General features: G+C 51.3%; 1 protein-coding gene across 1 annotated transcript; it reads left to right on the top strand.

Annotated features, from left to right (window-relative positions):
- Positions 1 to 10,347: 10,347 nt before the first annotated feature.
- Positions 10,348 to 20,144, top strand: HDGF (heparin binding growth factor). The gene is made up of 6 exons (XM_044757600.2): positions 10,348 to 10,743; positions 16,963 to 17,039; positions 17,184 to 17,322; positions 17,994 to 18,179; positions 18,430 to 18,653; positions 18,842 to 20,144. The coding sequence occupies exons 1-6, from the start codon at positions 10,657 to 10,659 to the stop codon at positions 18,846 to 18,848; spliced, it is 720 nt and encodes a 239-aa protein (XP_044613535.1). The 5' UTR covers positions 10,348 to 10,656; the 3' UTR covers positions 18,849 to 20,144.
- The last annotated feature ends 8 nt before the right edge of the window (positions 20,145 to 20,152 follow it).

Below are 20,152 nucleotides of genomic sequence, written 5' to 3'. Positions count from 1 at the left end.
CATGCTTTTTCCTTGTCAACATGTCTTGCTGCCCTGCAGAGAAGAGAAGCCTCACAAGGGCAGGGGCCTGTCTGACAAACATTTTCTAAGCTGGGTCCTCTTATTCTAAAGATTAATGATTCATCTTATTCGGTAGGTACCCTGCCCTCAAAAAGTTGTTCTCATACAAGAAGTTGATGATAGAAACTTCAGGACAGGGATGGGAAGGGGATTTATTTCCCACTGTGTACTCTTTTATACCTTTAGAAACTTGTAACCTGTGCATGTATTACCTATTCAAAAGGAGTAATAACAGTAATAAAGTGTTCCAGTAAAAGATAGTGAATTGAACAGACATATCTAATTTGGTTCCCCCCTGAAATCCACTAAAGCTTCAATAAAGGAATTTTTTTTGGAAAAGGCATTAAAGATCACTTTGAAAAGGTTTAAACCCACAAAAATAGGGAGATGAGAAGAGGAGAGCATGGTAACAACATTTGGGAAGATGGAAAGCAGATGCGCCAATGGTAACTGACTGGGCACAGATAAGAGAGCTGAGGAGCAAGCTGGCCTTGGGGAATGGGGAGAATCCATCGGATCTATTGGAGAAGCTTGCAAAGGCTCAGGAGTGGTGGCAGCAAGCACCTCTGGAAGTGAATGAGAAGGGAAGGAACAAAAATGAGGACTGGTTAAAAGCTGGTTAACTTTTAAACAGCTGGTTAAAAACTGTTTAAGAAACAGTTAGATCCTTACATCCCCTCCCCCACTTCATGCTAATGGAAGACTGTCTCTCCTCAACTCCCCCCAAAATTAAGGAAGGTGGGTTTTTTTTTGCTCAAGAGGGAATAAAACAGAGGGTTTCTGCTATAGGGAAAACCAGGCACAGTCTAGGGCAGAGGCACTGCATAGAAATCAGGGGAATTAAAGCAGTATGCACATGGGGTACTTCTCCCAGAAGACTGGCCACCGGGCTTTACCCTCCACGCTAGAAATTGGAAAAAAATCTCCACTGGAAAATCTGTTCAGCCCAAGAAGAAAGACCTATGGAGTCTAACATCAGGGATTCCCCCTACAAACTTCCCAACCAGATAACCCTGACATCAAGTTCTCAATTGACAAGCCCCAACTATACACTCAGATGTGCAAGATGGCTTTTTAGTCCCTCACTCTTAAACATGAGCAGGCACACTGACATGAGTGACAGAGACAAAACAAGAAAGTAAACAAAACTAGAGAAATTGCAGGGCAAAGAAAACTTTAAAGACATCGATAATCTTCTCAGATGAACAAGAGAAAATACTGTATACATGAAATAAGATCAGAATGTCATTAAAAAAAAGTAACATGCAAGGGCCAGCCTGGTGGCATAAATGTTAGCTCAGGGCCACTCTTCCTCAAGCAAAAAGAGGAAGATTGGCAATAGATGTTAGCTCAAGGCGAGTCTTCCTCACCAAAAAAAAAAAAAAGGTAACATGCAGAAAATGAAATAGACGTCTTGAGAAATAAAAATATAAGAGCATAAATAAAATGCTCACTAGAAGAGTTGGAAGATAAAAGTTAAGAAAATCAGAGAACCAGTCCAGAAAGGCCAATATCTAAATAATGAGTTCAAGAAAAAGAACAGAAAAAACAGAGGAGAGGAATAATCACAGAAAACTTCCCAGAACTGAAGTACAAGGGTTTTCAGATTGAAAGGGCACACCAACTGCTCAGCATAATGGATAAAAATGGGTTCACAGCATCATGAAATTTCAGAACACTGGGGAGACAGAGGAAATTCTACAACTCTCAAAGAAAAGAACAGATCTCTCAAAATAGGTCAGGACAGAATGGCTTCAAACCTCGTAAGAGACACACTGGAAGGTGGATGACAACGGGGCAAGGGCTTCAAAAATCTGAAGGAAAAATATTTCCAGCCTAGACTTCAGCAACGAGCCAAACTCTCAGTCAAGTGAGAGGGTGAAATGAAGATGTTTTCAGACATGTAAGGTCTCAAAAAATTTCTGTTCTGAGTACCTTTTCTCAGGAAGCTACTAGAGGATGTGCTCCATCAAAAAAAGGGAATAAACCATGAAAGAGAAACACCTGGGATTTAGAAAACCCAGGAGAGGGGTGAACGGAACCCCCAGGATGGATGCAGGGGAAGGGAGATTCCAGGAGGACAGCTGGGCCCCAGATGTAGAAGGCCACCAGTTAGTCTGGATCTGCACCGAAGGCTTTGGGAATGATGTTACCAAGAACCTGAAATTGATAGTATATCCGATGTGTGTAAATATTTTGAGAAGAGATTGAAATGGTGGAGAACTTGTGGCTGAATTAGTGAATAAGAACCTAGAAAACTAAACAAACTAAAAACAAAAAGCGTTAACAACTTAGAGAAAGCAAAATGTTATGCATAAAAGGAAAAGAAATCATGGCTCAGATGTGACTGATATGTGGATATTAATATAGCAAAAATTACAATGTAATTCTATTGGGATGATGGGAATTTGGGGAACAGTAAGTCTGTGAGGCTCAGTTGGCCAGAGGAAAGAGTGAAATGTATTCCATAGGTTTCCATCAATAGATAATGCCTAAAACTAAATAAGTCAAGAAGTAGCAGAAAAGCATGTTGCTTAGAGATGTGGCGGTCAATCACTAGAAATTAGTTAACATAGTTTGAATGTTGAAATGTTGTCTCTGGAGCAGGAATAGAGAGAAGTGGGAACTGGGACCACTGCTTTTCATTAAAACTTCGTAGAATTCTGCTTCTTTAAATCATGTGCATATGTGACTTAAACAACAAAACTCAGATGCACAGAGTTACCATAATCCTTGGTTCTTAATTTACTTTCATCATTGGTCCACACATGACCCTCTTTAATTTACAAGTATGTAATCAACACCCACATAGCTACCACCCCAACCATTCCCATCAATTTATGCTTTCCTATGTTCCCCTCCCCGTCAGGTCCCCCATCTCCCCCCAACCTAGGTATCCACTGTCCTGAACCTGTCTCTCTCTATATATATTTTTTCCCACACCCATAGGGACTCCTGAAAATATATTGTTCAATTTTACCTGTTTCTAACTTTATCAAAAGGGCATCAAGCGGTAACGACTTACTTTTTCCACTCAATATTTTATTCCTTAGATTCATCCACATTGAACATGTCTGTTCTTTTTTTCTGTTTTAATAATATTCCTTTGTACGAATATACAACAATTTATCCATCCACTCTCCTGCCTATGGGCATTATGAGTTGTGTCTAGGTGTCCACTGTTAGGAACAAACCCCTGATGCTCTTTCTTCTCCATGTCCCCTGGTGCACACATACCATGGCTTCTCTTGTGTACACGCTTAGGAGTGGAAATAATGGGTCATAGGGTACATCCAAGTTAGACCTTAAAACTTGCTGCCAAACTGGTTTCTAAAGCAATGTAGGAGTGACTCTGTCCACAACCTTCCAACATCTGGACTGTTGGGCTTGTTAATTTTTCCCATCGAATGAGTATTCATGGTTTCTTACTGTGGTCTTGATCTGAGTTTTATTGATCACTAATGAGATTGACTGTCCCCTCACATGCGTATTGGCCATATGTATTTTTTTTTATATGAAACTCTTGTTCACGTATTTTGCCCATTTTTCTATTGGGTTGTTTGTCTTTTCTTTATTGATTTATAAGTGTTCTTTATATAGGTGGTCTTGACATAATCTTATATTGGTTTGCATGTATACTTTGGGAAAAAAAAAAAACCAAAAGATAAACAAGAAAGGGCAGAGAAAGGTAAATTTGGAGTGAGAAAACTAGAAACTTCCAAGCTGGGACACTGACGTCAGAGCAAGACCAGGGTGTGTCAGGGTGAGTGACAAGACTCAGGGCTAGAGACCAGACTAGTCATGGGCAGCCACCTGTCTTCTTCACCTTCAGACCTACTCCCCTCTCCGCAAGTTTGCCCAGGGCCTAGCACAGCACGTAACAATGACTGAGGAATATATGTGGGGGTGAATGAATGAAGCCCCAAGTCCATAGGCAATGTGGTGATAGAAATGGCCTTTTAGTACCCCCGCTGCCATCTGTCCCCACAGAAGCCACCACAGTCGGCCTCCTCCAGCAGGGCCAAACCTGCTGCCCAACTTTGCGGGGGAGGCTCTCTCTCCCCTGAGAGGGAGGGGCAGAGAGCCGGCAAGGGCGCAATCTTATCAGTCCAGAAAAGGGCTTTGACGCCTTCTCAGGGTGCGCCTCCCAGGCTCCTCTCCTCCCCAGAGCTCTGTCCCTGCTGCAACACCCTCAGTGGGAGAGAGCTGGAGAGTGTGGTCAGACATGATCAGAGGCGCCGCAATTCTGTCAGCCCGACCCTGGCCGCAGACCTTACTCCCTTAAGCCCCAGGGATCAAGGGGAAGGCAGACAGACCTGGAGTTTGGAGCTGAAAAGAAAGGTGGGCTTCTGGTCCACCCTCAGTCGCCCCTGTCTGTAGGCAGAAAGGTTTCTTCCAGTGCTACTTGCCAGCAAACTCCTGCAAACAGTGTTGCTGTGAATGGCCCGTACCTTTTTCATTTTGCAAACTGGAGAGAAAAATGATGCAAGATCCTCAGCCCTGAATGAGATGAAATTGTGCAGTATTATTCACTACAGCATTGTTGATATTATCAAAAGAAAGGAAACAACTAAAATGCCCATCAACAGGGGACTGGTTAAATAATTGATGACACAGACATACTGTGAACTCTGATGCAAGCATTAAAATGAATGGGGTGGATCTTCATGGACTGATATGGAAAGAGTCCCAAGATATACTGTTAAGTAAAAGAAAGTGAAGTGCAGAACAGGCTATAGGGGATGCTATGATTTGTGTAAAGGAAATAGAGAGCTCTGCGTCTGCTTGAAAATTGTAGAGAGAATATCACTGGAAGAATACATACAAAATTGGTAATATTTTTGCCTCTAAGAAGAAGATTGGGGTGGCTGAGAGAGAGGGCTAACACAGGGACGACTTTTCACTAAATTATCTTCTTTACCTCCTAAATTTTGTAGCATATACATGTATTGATTACTTATACAAAAAAATAAGCTGAATTTTTTTTTTTTGGTAGGGGAGGATTTGCCCTAAGCTAACATTGTTGTCAATCTTCTTCCTTTTTCTTCCTTTCCCTGCCCCCAAAGTCCCAGTACACAGTTATATATAGTTTTAAATTCTTCTGGTTCTTCTATGTGAGCCACCACCACAGCCTGGCTACTGACAGCTGAGTGGTATGGTTCCACGCCTGTGAACTGGGCCCTGGCTGCCAAAGCAGAGCTCGCTGAACTTTAACCACTAGGCCATCAGGGCTGACTCTAAGCTGAATTTTTTAAACAGCAATCTGGAACTCATGGGGATCTCGAAGTGCTCTGACCCGTTCCTGCTCTAGAGGGCTGACGGTCTCTCTCCTAAGGGCTAAGGAGCCGTTGCCATCACAGTTCTTGGAAGAGTGGAAAACAGACCCCAGGAACACAGCCACCTGGGAGCTGATGCAGCCCCTTCCACATGCAGGGGCACATGTCCCTCAGCAGGGACCACTGCTATACCCTCTCCCTGACCTGGCAATTCCAGGCCCCTCCACTTCTGTGCTGCCACCAGATGAAGCTTCTAGAAGTTCACCTCTGCTCATGTTTCTCTCCTGCCCAAACCCTTTAATGGCTCCCACTGTCAACCAATTAAATGTAAACTCTGGGGAGTCTGGCCCAGGCATTAGTATTTTTTTATTCTTGAAGTGACTCTATACAGCTCAAGAAGAAAGCCATTGTCTTGGAGCAGCGCTGTCCAACAGAACTTTCTGTGATAATGGAAATGTTCTATATCTGCACTGTCTGATACAGTAGCCACCAGCCACATGAGACTACCAAGCACTTGAAATGTGGATACTATGACTGAGGGACTGAATACTTAATTTTAATCAGTTTAAATTTAAATAGTCACATCCGTTGGACACTATAGCTTTAGAGAGTGGATCTAATGATTTTCACTTTTTTAAAATGGAACCCTCCTTTTTTTTTTTTGGTGAGGAAGATTGACCTTGAGCTAACATCTGTTGCCAATCTTCCTCTTTTGCTTGAGAAAGATTGTCACTGAGCTAACATTGGTGCCCCTCTTCCTCTATTTTGTATGTAGGACACCACCACAGCATGGCTGATGAGTGGTGTGTAGGTCCACGCCTGAGATCCAAACCTATGAACCCCAGGCTGCCAAAGCGGAGCACACAAACTTAACCACTAGATCACCAGTGTGGCCCAAAACCCTCTTTTTAAAAAATAATTTCTTTTATTATGAAAGATATTATACATACAGAAGAGTTGTAAACATAAACATTTTTAAGAAAAATAGCTAATATTATTATACTAACAGCTGATAGCTAACACATAGTAGCCAATAGTCCTACTATGTGCCAGGCAGTGTTCTAAGCACTTACATATATCATATATATTAACTGATTTATCAACATCCCCTTTTACTGATGAGAAAATTGAGGAACAGAAAGGTTGGGTAACTTGTGGCAGGTCACACGGTTGGTAAGTGGTGGAGCTGGGACTCCCAGGGAAGCTGGCTCCCAAGCCTGTGCTAACCACCCTCACCTACGGTACTAGTGCCAGCCTTCTCAGAGCAGAGGGCTGGAACCTTAGAAGCTCCCTGCAAAGGAATCCATTTTCTCAGACTAAATATTCCTCAAAATCTAATATAACGATACATACCGTGATAACCAATTTTATCAACCACTTACCATGATCCCAGCTCTGTTCAAGGCACTTTAAATACATTAATTCATTCAACCCTCATCCCAACCCCTTTTTACAGACATGGAAACTGAGACTCAGGGCAGGTAAGTAGCCTTCCTAAAGTGACACAGTGCATCAGTCGTGGAACAGGTACTCAGACCCTGTTTTCTCTGACTCGTAACCATTCTGACTCCTCCTTGTAAAATGCATAAAAACACAAGCATGGCTACTCTTTCATTTTGGGTAGGGGAGGGGGCATGGAGATGCAGTTTTGAAAACCACTTGTCTAAACTACCCATCCTCCTCTCCTCCATTTCCCAGAAAGGGTAACTGGGGCCAAGACGTGGCGACGGGAGTAGGTCACACAGTGCTGACAGCTGGAGCCATAGCCAAACCCCTCACTCTTGGGAGTTAAAGGGAAGGAAGCTGACATTTCCTTCGAACCTAATGAGCAGGTGAGCTTTTCACACAGATGATTTCCTTTTCACTTCACAACAACCCCAGAAGGTAGCTGTTTGTATCTCATTTTTATAGTGGAAGAAATTTTTGTTTAGAAATTCTAGTGAAGTCATTTGCCAAAAGCCAGTAAGTAGCTAGCAAGTCTCAAACCTAGGTCCATTTGACACGCAAACCCAGTGGTTTTCCCTAAATTGCTCCTTCCTCCAGTGGTCTGAACTCCGTCCCTCCTGCTGCTGTGTCAACTGCTCCTTCCAGGTAGGGACAGAGTAAGGCCACCGCTATCTCTCCTGACCTGGCTCCTCCAGACACTCGCTTCAGAACCCTGGAGCCAGATCGTCATCCACACGCTTCCGCCCCAAGTCCCCCAAACTTCTGTCCTGATCTCCTTCCCCACACAAATGTGGACTCAAGCACCGGCATCAACGGAATCATGTCACTGAGACATCTGTGAATTGGCTCCAAGCGGGACTGGCAGTCTGGGGGCTTGTGACTCGTATGTTTCAGACCCTCCCTACACAAATGGTGGTCTAAAGCAGCAGCAGCACCTTGGGGCTTGTTAGAAATGCGGATACACCAAACCCACTGAATTAGAATCTGCTTTTGAAGGGGATTCCCAGGTGATTCATTTGCACATTAAAGTCTGCAGAGCACTAAGTTAGACCTGAACCCCAGGGGAAGCAGGCTTATGTTGCCCGCCCGTGTAACTGACCCTCTGTGGCTCTTGGCTTGGTTGTTAGGGGCAGCTGTGATGGTTGATGATGTTATTGTAAGGAGAACTTGGATATTAAATTGCAACCAAGGCCTGGGAGATTATTGCAACAAAGGGAACCCTGGTTGTTTTATTGCAACCAGCATCTGCATGGTGGACTGAATGACAGGCCCAAGAGATTTGTCACAGAAAGAATTTAGAAGCCTTACTGCCACCTCCAAACAGGCTATTATGATGCAACAAAGTGGAGAAATGGATAGGACTCTTGGTTTTAACTAAATTGGGATGTGCTAAATTGGAAAATAGTTTAAAAACATTTGTTGCTCTGAAACTGTGCCTATTTATAATACCAGCCTGGACACTTAAAGGAAACTTATTGTGACACTGGACTTACTGAAACATCCTTAAAAATCTGTGACAAGATTCTTTCCCAACAACAATAAGAACAACAAAGAAAAGCATTAGCCTGACAGAATCGGGACTATAACACTGACTGCATTTCAAACTGGAATGCATCATAGAGTAAACACCAACTGGAATCTAGCTGCTCTGTTGCAACAAGTTTGGATTTGCTATTGAAACAAATCGACAAGTCTGGGGCTGAGGGTGTTGTGGCTCTTTTATTGCAACAGGACCTTGCAGAGCGCCCCACTGTGCCAGCAGCCTTGGGCCTGGAGCACCTGTGCACAGGACCAGAGAGACTCTGATCGCAAGGGGAAATTATGCTGAGAGAACACACTGTTATAAAGGCAGAACATGTGAAATGCATTGCCAGGGCCTTAAGGACAACGAACTGATATGCAGGAGTGTAGGGAACGACTACAGGCCCCAGCCAAGGATAAGCAGCCATTCTACGCCTCTCACGTTGGCAGGACAGTAATGGTGTCCCATGTTACCGTTCAGGAAACTGAGGCTCAGAGAAGTTCAGGGGTTGGTCCAAGTTCTCATGACAGCAGGCGAACAGCAGGGTAGGATGTGGATGGGCCTTTGGGCCACTTCCTGCACTTCCTCCCAGGGAGACTTTGCATATGCTTTGAAGTGCGATCAGAAAACTTGTGGGAAGAAAAACATGCATATTTTACCTATTCAAACCCAGAATATTTTGTTCCAAAGTTTCAAGGATCTAGACGTGCTGTGAGGTAAGATCCAAATATCTAATTTCTAAGAGACCATAGGTGTCTGGAATTTGGGCAAATCCAAGACCAATACAGTGACAGCAGATCAAAGATGTCATTACAATAAAGTCTTGTTTGGCTCAATAGGAAGAGACCTGAGTTAAAGTTTTGGCTCGATCACTTTTTTTTTTTTTTGAGGAAGATTAGCCCTGAGCATTAGCCAACCCTCCTCTTTTTGCTGAGGAAGACTGGCCCTGAGCTAACATCCGTGCCCATCTTCCTCTACTTTCTATGTGGGACGCCCACCACAGCACTGGCGACCCCCGGGCCTGCGAAGCGCTGCGCCACCAGCCGGCCCCCTGTATCACTTTTTAACATAGAACTGAGGCTAAAATAGAGTCCGTGGAATCCAACACAATCACCCATTTTTTAAGGCCCAGCTCAAAGGCACCAGCTTTGTGAAGCCTTCCCAGGTTCCTCCCCCCTCCCCAACCTCTCAAGAGAGATAGTGCCTGGCTCCTCGGTCTTCACGGTTCATTAAAGAGCAGAACTACCATACATCCAGCCATTCCACTTCCGGGTATTTATCCAACGAACACGAAAACACGAATGCCTAATAATGGTTTGGGATTTATTGATATTCTACGGTTTTTTCCCCACTAGAACGAAACTCATCTTTGCGGGCCTGTCGAGTCATACAGCCCAGATCTCTTTTGCCAGGAAATAGCATGAGAACCGAGATCGGGCTAAAGCACCCAGAAGGTGGCCACTTTGTGTCACAATCCCTCAGGCACCGCCTAGCTACCAAACTCGAGCCTTTCCTCAACAAAGGCCTTCGTAGGGCGCAAATCCCCGACGTTTCGGGGGCCACCCCACAGGCCGTAAGCAAGTCAAGGTCCAGGGTAGACGTCTACGCGCGCAGCGGTGCGGTGCCGTGCCCAGCCCTCGCCCCGGCGGCCAGCACGCCGCCGAGCACACATTCGTGGGTTGGGATGGAGCAGAGGGCAGGGAGACACTGCGCGTAGACGTCGACATTTGACTGCGCTGAGGCCGCAGTGTGAGCGCCCCACGGGGCCGGGGGAGGGGCGCCAGGCCGCTCCGTCCAGCCGGGCGCCAGCTCCTCCCGGGCGGGCGGGCACCCACCGACAGCGGGCACACAAAGCCTGCTCGGCGTGCTCGGCGATCGCCTCTTCACGCCTGTGTCGCCGCGCGCCGCCAGGCGGCTCCGGGTTGGGCGTCGGGCTGTGCCAGGCACGGGGCGTCAAGAAGCCGCACGCATCAAACCGCGGCGGGAGGGAGCGCCGAGGGGGGAGGAGGAGGAGGAGTGGGAAAGGGAGGAGGGAGGAGGAGGAGTAGGGACCGGGCGGGGGGTGGAGGAAGAGGCCTCGCGCAGAGGAGGGAGCAATTGAATTTCAAACACAAACAACTGCACGAGCGCGTACCCACCGCGCCGGAGCGTTGCCCCCGATCCGCGCCCGCCCCGTCCGTGCGGCGCGCGGGCGGAGACGCCGTGGCCGCGCCGGAGCTCGGGCCGGGGGCCACCATCGAGGCGGGGGCCGCGCGAGGGCCGGAGCGGAGCGGCGCCGCCACCGCCGCACGCGCAAACTTGGGCTCGCGCTTCCCGGCCCGGCGCGGAGCCCGGGGCGCCCGGAGCCCCGCCATGTCGCGATCCAACCGGCAGAAGGAGTACAAATGCGGGGACCTGGTGTTCGCCAAGATGAAGGGCTACCCACACTGGCCGGCCCGGGTGAGCAGCGCGGCCCGCCGCCCCCTATCCCCCTCCGGGCTTAGGTTGCATAACACCGGGGAGGGCACGAGCGCTTGGCGCGGAGGGGGTGGGGCGGGGGGCGTCTGAGTCCCAGACTCTCTCCCGAGTGCCTCCAAGCCCACCCGGCGGTTATATAATGGTGGAGGCGGGGGTGGGGGTGGCGGCGAACACCTGGTGAGTACGGCGTCCGCGCGTAGAGGCGTGTGCGCGGCGCGGGGATCCGAGGGCACCGGTCACTTCCCGGCCCCCGGCTCCGCGTGCTCAGTTCCGCCCCCAGCCCCCATACTCCCAGCGGTTTCGGGCACGCTGCCTGGGTTTGGGCTAGCCGTCTAACTCCTCCCACCCACCCCCAAGTTGCCGCCGCCACCCCCTTCTGGGACCCCCTTGGAGACCCCCATTTTCTCCATTGATTGTTGCCCCCGGTTCAAACTCCTCTTCCTAGATTAAATGATTAAAGAAGGATCGTAGCCCAGAAAGGGGTAGATGGAGGCGGAGTTCGCTCTAGAAAACTTTGGTTTCGGGCGTCCGTAAGAGGTCTGAAGTTGGGAAGGTCGAGGAATGGTTGGGGGCGGCGTAAGGGGGGATCTCCCTGGCTCGGAAATTATCTGCCAGAACCCTTCACTGCTCAGCCGCACAAAAACATTCCTCCGTATGCTGCCAACTAAAGGGGCCTCGGGTGGCAGGGCCCTGTGAGGTTCGGAAGTCCAGTCCAGACTATCTCTTAGAGGAGGTGGGGGGAGCGCGAGTTGCTTTTCCTCCTCAGATGTGAGCCTCTCCCGCCAGAACGACCCAGTCAGTCGGCCATGTGGTTGATTCAGCCCGCCAATATGAGGGCCTGCCCCCTCCCCCTTCCAGCACCTGGCCAGGTGGGAGGGTGGGGCCCACAAGCCCAGCCTGGCGTGTTCATCACCTTTCCCCTAAGGACTGAGACAGGTGAAGTCAGGAGGGAGGGAGGTTGCCAGAGGGTGCTGGAGGAGGTTGGGGTCTGGTAACTTACTCCAAAGTTGGTGTGGAGAAGCCTTTGGTATTGGGTGCGGGCATGACTCAGTTCCCTAGAGTGTGGGACTCCAGTAGAGTGAAATAGAAGGGCAGAGAGGAGTGGAGGGAGGGAGTCTACTGGGGGAGGGGGCAAGAGCAGGACTGCATTATGACTTTGGATTGCTGTTCTCCACGTGAGTCTGGATCTCTTCTTCTGGCCCAGAGTCTGCTCTGAGCTTAGAAAGTTGCCCCAGCTTCCCCTGGGTGCTGTTCAGGGGGTCAGGCCAACTTTGGGGCCACTCTGAGAAAGCCCAGGAGACCCTTCCTCACCCTGTACCCTCTCCTGAGGAGTGTGCCTAATCCCATATGTCTTGAGCTCCTTGTTCCCCGAAACTTCTAGATGCCTGGCCTCTGGAATAGCAGTGAAGTACAAAGAGAAGTGGGACTCTTCTAGCTTCTAGGGCCTCCCAGGGGACTGGGGTAGAGGGAGGCACTGTGAGGAAGCAGCCACAGGCAGCCTTGTGTGTGGCGTGTGAACACTCATGTACTTTACCCTGCATCTTTGATCCATCTGCCTTCTTGGCCCAGACGCCAAGGCCCTGGTGGGCAGGGCAAGAACTGAACCCAGGTTTCTGCTGCTCCTACCTCCTGGGGGTGGGACAAAGTCCAGGGGCTGAGCTAAGCCCTGGGGAGGGGGCACAGCTGGAATGTGGGTTACAGGGAACCTCTCTGGATCAGGGGAGAGAGAAAAAGGAGGGGGGACACAGATGGGCCCACATTGGCCCCTGTGTGGAAGACCTTCGGGTTTCTGGGACCTTTGGACTGGGAATGCCATCCATTTCTCCTCTTCACCCTGGGCCTCCAGGACAGAAGGGTGGGATGGGGAGGCAGAGTCTCTTCCTCTGTGGAGGCCTGGACCTTTTAGATAAAGTTAGGGCTGAGGAAGGGAGATCAGACTGGATCCCAAAGAGATAGGGCCCCACCCTTTGCCTGTGCTCTGGCTCTTGATTGTGACAGTTAGGGGGAGCAGTGACCCAAGCCTGTTAGCTCCCAGACACATTCCCCTTGGATGCCAAAAGAAGAGACACATCTGAGTCTCCATCCTTTGATGTTGTCTTAGTCCCTAGAGTGGCAGAGCCTGCAGGGGCCCAGCCCCTCCTGAGATGGAGGAGGAGTAGGGGGCCTTGCTTGCGCTGCATCTGATAGGCAGCCAGAATCCTCAGCCATGGTGAAAGCCACTGTGTGGACTTTCCTTCCTCAGCCCCTGCTTCTGGGGAGGATGGCTGACTGGGTGAGACTGGAACAGCCCAGTGCTTGGAGAGCCCAGCCACAGGGGCCCACGTGGTAGGCAAGACCTGCCTGGAAGGATGATATGACTCCATCTTAACCTTCTCTTTTCCTCTTCCTCCTGCCTGACTTCCTGGGGGATCTCCAAGCACTTAACAATTAATCTCCAAGACTCAGGGATTTTTCCCCCCCAGGTTCCTTCCTCCTCTCTCGGCTTCCTGTTTCACAATCCCAGCAAACCTAAGCAGGCCGAGGGCCTCACCCATCTTTCTCCCCTCAGCCCCTCCCCCACACCCAGGCACCACCTTCTCTTTTCTGCCTCTTGGGCTTGCCACACTTTCCTGGCCCCAACTGTCTCCTGCCCCAGATTTTCTGGTTCCTGGGTCAGGTTGGGCCTGGGCCCTGGGTGTGGTGGTCAGAACCCTGGCTGGCAGGCAGTGTGGCCTTAGCCTTCCCTGCTGCCTCCCTACGTGCTGGGCAGACGGCCCTGGGCCTGGATTTGGTCTGAGCCTGGGGCAGAGGTATTCAGTCCTCTCCCCCCACTCCTCACCTGGGAACTTCAGATTCCTCTTCAGACCTCAGAGGGTGTCCATGGGCTCTGGGAGGAAGGGATTTCATGTGCTCAGGCCTGTGTGTGGGAGCCAGGCAAATGCAGAGGAGAAGGGGGTGGGAGTGGATGGGTCTGGCCTGGGAGAAGTAACTTGCCTGGATTCCTGGAGTGGCTGAGGAGTAGCAGAGCCCCCTCCTCCGGTGACCAGAGGAAGGGGGTGCAGTGGGGTCCTCAGCATTCATCTGGCCCCACCCTGACCCACTTAGCCTTGACTCACTTGTTCTGAGTCATAGCCTGGATATAAAGGCACCGCCTGGGAGACATGTGTCTGTATTGGGGGTACAGGCCTCCCCTGAGACCTCACATCCTCTACGTCAAGGAAGAACTGCCCTTCACTTCCAAATGCAAGAAAAGACATTTCCTCTGCAGCTTGAAGGATGGAGGGTCTCTTACAGAAGGGATTTCTTCCCTGTTTGGGGGTGAAGGGTTGAGAATTTGATTAAGTGCAAAGAGCACACCTTTCCTGGCCCTTCCCCTACAGGTGCCTACACTCAAGGTGAGGCACGGGTGTGGGATGACCCTTTTTGGGTAGATGCCCATCCACCCAGGCCCCTGGCCTCCCTCTTTCCTCTAGATCCACCCTTTATTTGGCTAGAAGTCAGCAGGGCTGGTATATCTGGTGTGTCTCATTCTGTCTATTTTTAATTCCCATCCATTCTTTTGTTTCTCCCCCACCCCTGAGGCTGGGCAGCTGGTGGCCTCCTGGGTCCCCTGTCACAATGTTTGGCTGCCTCTCTCTGAGTTTGCTTTCTATGGGAAAGAGACTGATGGTCAGGGAGCTGCTCTGCCATGGCCATGTTCCTTGAGAGAACTTCGTGTCTCATTTCTGACCCTTCACCCCGCCCACCCCCTTTCCTGAGCTTGGGTTTCTCCCCTTTCATCACACATTTCCTAGAGCATGTTAATGCCCTGGCTCAGGTGTGGGCACTAAAAATTCAGAGCTTGAAGTAGTTCCCTGCTGCGCTCCTAGCAGGAGACCCGTAGATCCCCACCCTGCCCGGCTTCCTGGTGCACAGAAATCCACCAGAAGAGGCCTAGGGAAGGGCTTTAGCTATTATTGTCCTGTGCCTGTCTCCTGGGATCTCTAAGCCCTGGAGGCTCTCATTTTGTTTTTTGCTTCCCCCTCTGAGAGGAGGGTGGGGAGCTAGCTAGTAACAGGACCCAGGTGTCCTGGCTCAGGACTGGCTCCTCCTCCACCCCCACCTCAGGTCTGGCTTCCTGAGAAGGGACCCGGCCCTCAGCCCTAGCTGTGGTTTCAAGCCACGCCGGGGACGCAGGTGGCAGACTCCAGGCTTGGGGGTGGGGTGTGTGTATTGGTGTCCCCTCCTCCCCAATCCAGAGCGAGGGCCTGGGGGGAGGGGTGGTCACATTCCTGGTTGCTGAGTGGCCCCGGGGGCGGGGTCAGGTTGTCATAGTGATGGGGATCCTGTTTGGGGGGGGGCACCGCAGCATGCCTTTCCACCCCCTGCTCACACATCCCAGAGTCTCCTAGTCCTGGGGAGGGCCCAGTTTGTGCTGGGCCTTCCTAGGGGGAGGGGCTGGACCTCTGTCCCCACAGGCCACAGGACAAGGAGCCTGAAGACTCCATGTCGAGCAAGATGCCCCTCACTTTCATGCCCAGGGCTCCACCCCCTCTCCTGGGTGTGTCTCAGCTTATTTCCATCCACCCAGCCTCCCTGTCTCCCCAGGCCCCCAGACAGGCACTCTGCCCTAGTCTGTGTGTGTTAATCACTGCCTTGGCCTGTCTGTCTCTTCCCTATCTGCGCCTGGGGCCCCAGTCAACATGGCTACCTGGCCTCTGTCCGGCGGGAAGCCAGGCCGCTGGGGCTGCTGCAAGGGTTGCTGGGAGTTGTAGTCCTCCCCCCACCAGCTCAGCTTGGCCTGGGCTTTCAGGGCCTGATCTGGGAGAGGCTGTCTGGGCCACTGCGTCTTTTCTTTCCACGACCTCAGACCTCTGCACAGTCTCCACCACAGCACCCTCATGCCCCCAGGACACTTCAGGCAGGGGATCAAGTTGGAGATCCAGCTCTGAGACCTAACCCTCACCAACTTGCTCTGTCATTTTGGGCAAGTCACTTTACTTTTCTGAGCCTCAGTTTCCTCATCTGTAAAATGAGAGAATTTGCGTACATCAGGTGGCTTTCAAAGTGTTCCCCAGAAACCTCTTGGGCAACTACTAAAGGGGGTGTTGAATATACAGCCCCTTGGCCTCACTCCTCTACTTGAACCAGAGTAGTCTGCTTTTATCTGTTTTGTAGATTCATTCAGCAAATTTTATTGTGCACCTACTGCGTGCTAGGCATTGTGCTGAGGGTAAAAACAGACTTGTTCTCTGATCTCGGAGCAGGTATAGAAGTCCACATAGACATTAATTAAAGGATAATATGAATAACTGGAAATTGTGAATTGTAAAATTGGAATTGTGAAAAGCACTGTGAAGGAGAAGTGCTAAGAATTTTATCTGAGAAGCTGCCTGGGTAGGGAGAGATGGGGAAACTTTCTGGAGGAAGTGATGATGGGGCTGAGGTTGGAAGGCTGATCAGGAATTAGTGAGTATAGGAGAGTGAAAAATCAGTGTGCTGGAGCAGAGAGCAGAGGTCAGCGCGCTGGGAGAGGATGCTGGTAGCAGGCACATATGTGGGATGTACTACGTGCCAGGTTGTGGTCATTTAATTCTTACAACCCTATGGCTTAAGAGCTATGACTACCTTCATTTTACAGATGAGGAAACTGAAGCAGAGAGAGGTTCCCTAAGTTGCCCAAAGGTATACAAATATTGGTGGCAGTGTTGGGGTGCAGATCTTGATGTTATGGAGAAGAGGTGAATGGGTAGGCTCTAGAGGCACAAAAAGCCATTGAAAGGTTTCGAGCAGGGGGATGAAATACTCAGATCAACGCTTTGAAAGGCCCACTCTGGCTGCAGTGTGGAGAATGGGTTGTCGGGGGGCAAGAATGGAGACAGAGAAGAGACAGAGGCTGTGGTTTTAGTCCAGGCAAGAGGTGACAGTGGTTGGACCAGGGTGATGGCAACAACAGGGAGCTTTAACAGAATCCGAACGTGTTGGGAGGCAGAACAGATGCTGGTGGGTTTGTGAAGTGGGGGGTGACTCCAGGGTTTCCGTTGGGCTTTTCGTGTCTTGCTTCTTTTGAACGAAGTTCACTCCTAAAATGGTTCAGAAGCCCCCTTGGTGATCTCCTGGGTCCCTCTCAGTTTGATTTTACACAAATGCGTCTTAGAGGTCAGCCCCCCACCCCCACCCCTGGCCTCAAATTCGAGAACTCAGGACTCCAGCTCATGCTCACTTCCCTCATCCTGCTCTTAGATTGACGAGATGCCTGAGGCTGCAGTGAAATCAACAGCCAACAAATACCAAGTGTTTTTTTTCGGGACCCACGAGACGTGAGTAAGGGGGCCCATGGGGAGGGCCGTGGGCAGTCTGCCTTGGGAGGGAAAGAGTGGTGGTGATGGTGCCCCTTCCCTATCGGGCTGCGCAGCTCAGAGGCAGTGAGGGGCTTGAGAGCACAGTCTCGCATCTCTCACCAGGGCATTCCTGGGCCCCAAAGACCTCTTCCCTTACGAGGAGTCCAAGGAGAAGTTTGGCAAGCCCAACAAGAGGAAAGGGTTCAGCGAGGGGCTGTGGGAGATCGAGAACAACCCTACTGTCAAGGCTTCTGGCTACCAGGTGAGCTGTCATCTGTCCCAGAGACCCCCTGGAAAGCAGGTGTGGCCACAGGCTTCCTCCAGGGCCCACACATGATACTTGGCCTTCAAGAATGGGGCTCAGAAAGCCAGGGCTTTCAGAGTAGGAGCTCATGGGGTGGGGGGCGGGGGAGGCTTCCTGCAGGAGGGGCTGGGGTTGTGGGTGTGTGGTGTAGTTGTGGTGAGGGGCAACTGTTAGACAGCGGCCTGGGGGGGCAAGAACAGGATGGAGGCGGTAAGTGGGGACAGGCCCGTGTTGGGCCCAGCCAGAGTATAGGACATGGCCTCAACTCTTTCTGCAAAGGCTTCCAGGAGGAGGTGCTTGTGAGCCGGGCAGGATGAGGCGGGAGGGTGGGGGGCGGGGGTTGGCGGGGAAAGGGTCCCAGCTCCCTTTGGGAGAAGTTGACCCGAGGTTTTGCCTCCTGCTCCAGCCCTCCCCCCTCCTGCACAGAGCCCTGCCTGCCCGGCCAGTGGGTTTACCCCGGGGCTAATCCGACAGAGGTGGGTCTCAAATCACTCGTGAGACTGGGCACCTGGGTGGGGGCGGGGGAGAGGTGGGAGAAGGAAGGAGTGAGTGGCCGAGGGAGGGGTCTGGGAAGGGGGTCCAGCATGGCAGCCGCTGGTGCCACTCAGCCTCTGCTGTCTCTGCCACAGTCTTCCCAGAAAAAGAGCTCTGTGGAAGAGCCCGAACCCGAGCCGGAAGCCACAGAGGGTGACGGTGACAAGAAGGGGAATGCCGAGGGTAGCAGTGATGAGGAAGGGAAGCTGGTCATTGATGAGCCAACCAAGGAGAAGAATGAGAAGGGGGCGCTGAAGAGGAGAGCAGGGGACCTGCTGGAGGTAAGGGCCCAGGCGCAGGCCTCCCAGTCTGAAAGATAGCTGCTGCTTCTTCAGGGAGTCCCCAGTCTGAGGTTCTGGGGAGTCCCTCGCTGAGAAGATGAGACACAGAAGACTTTTCAGCTAGCAGAGGGCTGGAGAGGGGTTGTGTGTATCCCCAGGAAGGAGCCTCTGAGGAAAGGAGGGGGAGGCAGGTGGCTGGCGTCCTCCCTCTCCAGCCTCAGCCCACTGTGTCTCTGCCAATCCTGCCTAGGACTCCCCTAAACGTCCCAAGGAGGCAGAAGACCCCGAAGGGGAGGAGAAAGAGGCGGCCACCTTGGAGAGTGAGAGGCCCCTCCCTGTGGAGGTGGAGAAGAACAGCACCCCCTCTGAGCCTGGCTCTGGCCGGGGGCCTCCTCAGGAGGAAGAAGAGGAGGAAGAGGAGGAAGAGGCTGCCAAGGAAGATGCTGAAGCCCCAGGCATCAGAGATCATGAGAGGTGAGTGAGCCCCCTGCCCCAGAGCAGCTGGGCTGGGAGGGCCCAGTCACTGCGGAGAGGAGGAGGGCCCGCAGCAGTCAGCCTCTCGGGAGGCAGGGTGGGCTTTCCCAGGAGACCGGCACTGACTGGGGCAAGGCCAGGCCAAGGCCACACCATTAACCCTTCTCCCCTCCAACCCTCCCCCGCAGCCTGTAGCCACCAATGTTTCAAGAGGAGCCCCCGCCCCGTTCCTGCTGCTGTCTGGGTGCTACTGGGGAAACTGGCCATGGCCTGCAAACTGGGAACCCCTTCCTCACCCCAGCCCGCTCTCCTCTTCCACTCACTCACTCCTCTCCAAGCCCAGCCCCTGGAGATTGACCTGGATGGGGCAGGCCACCTGGCCCTCACCACCATGTCCCCACACCCCTGTGATCTGAATCAGGGCCATGTCTTCTGCTTTGTGGGATGAGATGAGGCAGCTGTTTTTCCACCTCCTGACACACCTCTCCCTCGCCCCAGGCTTTCTGGACCTCTGGGTTGGTTGGGAAGAGGGTAGGAGTGGAGGGATGGAGGATAAACAGCAGAATGGGTTTCTAGGGTCTGGGAGAGGCAATCCTCAAATTGGGGTCGGGGGGCTGGCAGGAGGATGGTATCTTCTTGAGCTCCTGTCTCTTCCTCCCACACCTATTATCCCAGCTGTCTAGATTCAGGGAAAGTGGGACAGCTTGTGGGGGAGGGGCTCCCTTCCATAAGTCCTTGATGGTTGGCAACACCCATTTTTCCTTTTCTGACCCCAGGAGTTCTGGGAGTTGTAGTTTATCATCAAAAGATTTTGGGGCTTCCAGGTTGTTTGGGCCAAGGACCTGGGATCTGAAGGGTTGATTTCACCCAGCTTGGGTGGGAGTGTTGAGGAGTTCTGTCACCCTTTAGATCTTGGGCCAGAGATGGGATGCCTTGGGGAGATCCCTAGTTGCCCCTTTCCCTCTCCCCACAATGCTCAAGGCCAGCCTGCAGTCACATGTCACCCAGACATAAAGGAAAAGACACATTTTTTAGGAAATGTTTTTAATAAAAGAAAATTACAAAAAAAATTTTAAAGACCCCTATCCCTTTGTGTGCCCCCCATTCTGCTCCTTTCTTCCCCACTGTTGCCCCCCTTTCTGAGGTGCACTGGGAGGCTCCCCTTCTGTTTGGGGCTTGATGACTTTTCTTTTTGTAGCTGGGGCTGTGGTGTTCCTTCTGGTGTCATTTCCCATCCACATACTCCCACCTGGTCCCCTCAGTGTTGACACCAGATCCGATTTGTTAACCCACTGAGAGGACAGAGGGAAATGAGTGCCCTCTCCCAACCTCTTTCTACTGGTCTCTGCCTCTCTTCCGTCTCTTGTCTCTTTTCACCCTTGCCCCTCTCTTTGGGCTCTGATGAAAAATTGCTGACTGTAGCTTTGGAAGTTTAGCTCTGAGAACCGTAGACAATTTCAGTTCTAGGAAAATAAAACCCATTGATTACTACATTGGAT

The sequence above is a fragment of the Equus asinus genome, chromosome 25 (assembly GCF_041296235.1).
Source record: "Equus asinus isolate D_3611 breed Donkey chromosome 25, EquAss-T2T_v2, whole genome shotgun sequence".
NCBI classification, from domain to species: Eukaryota; Metazoa; Chordata; class Mammalia; order Perissodactyla; family Equidae; genus Equus; species Equus asinus.
Note: the sequence above shows the minus strand (reverse complement) of the source record. Positions and strands in the feature narration are given on the sequence as shown.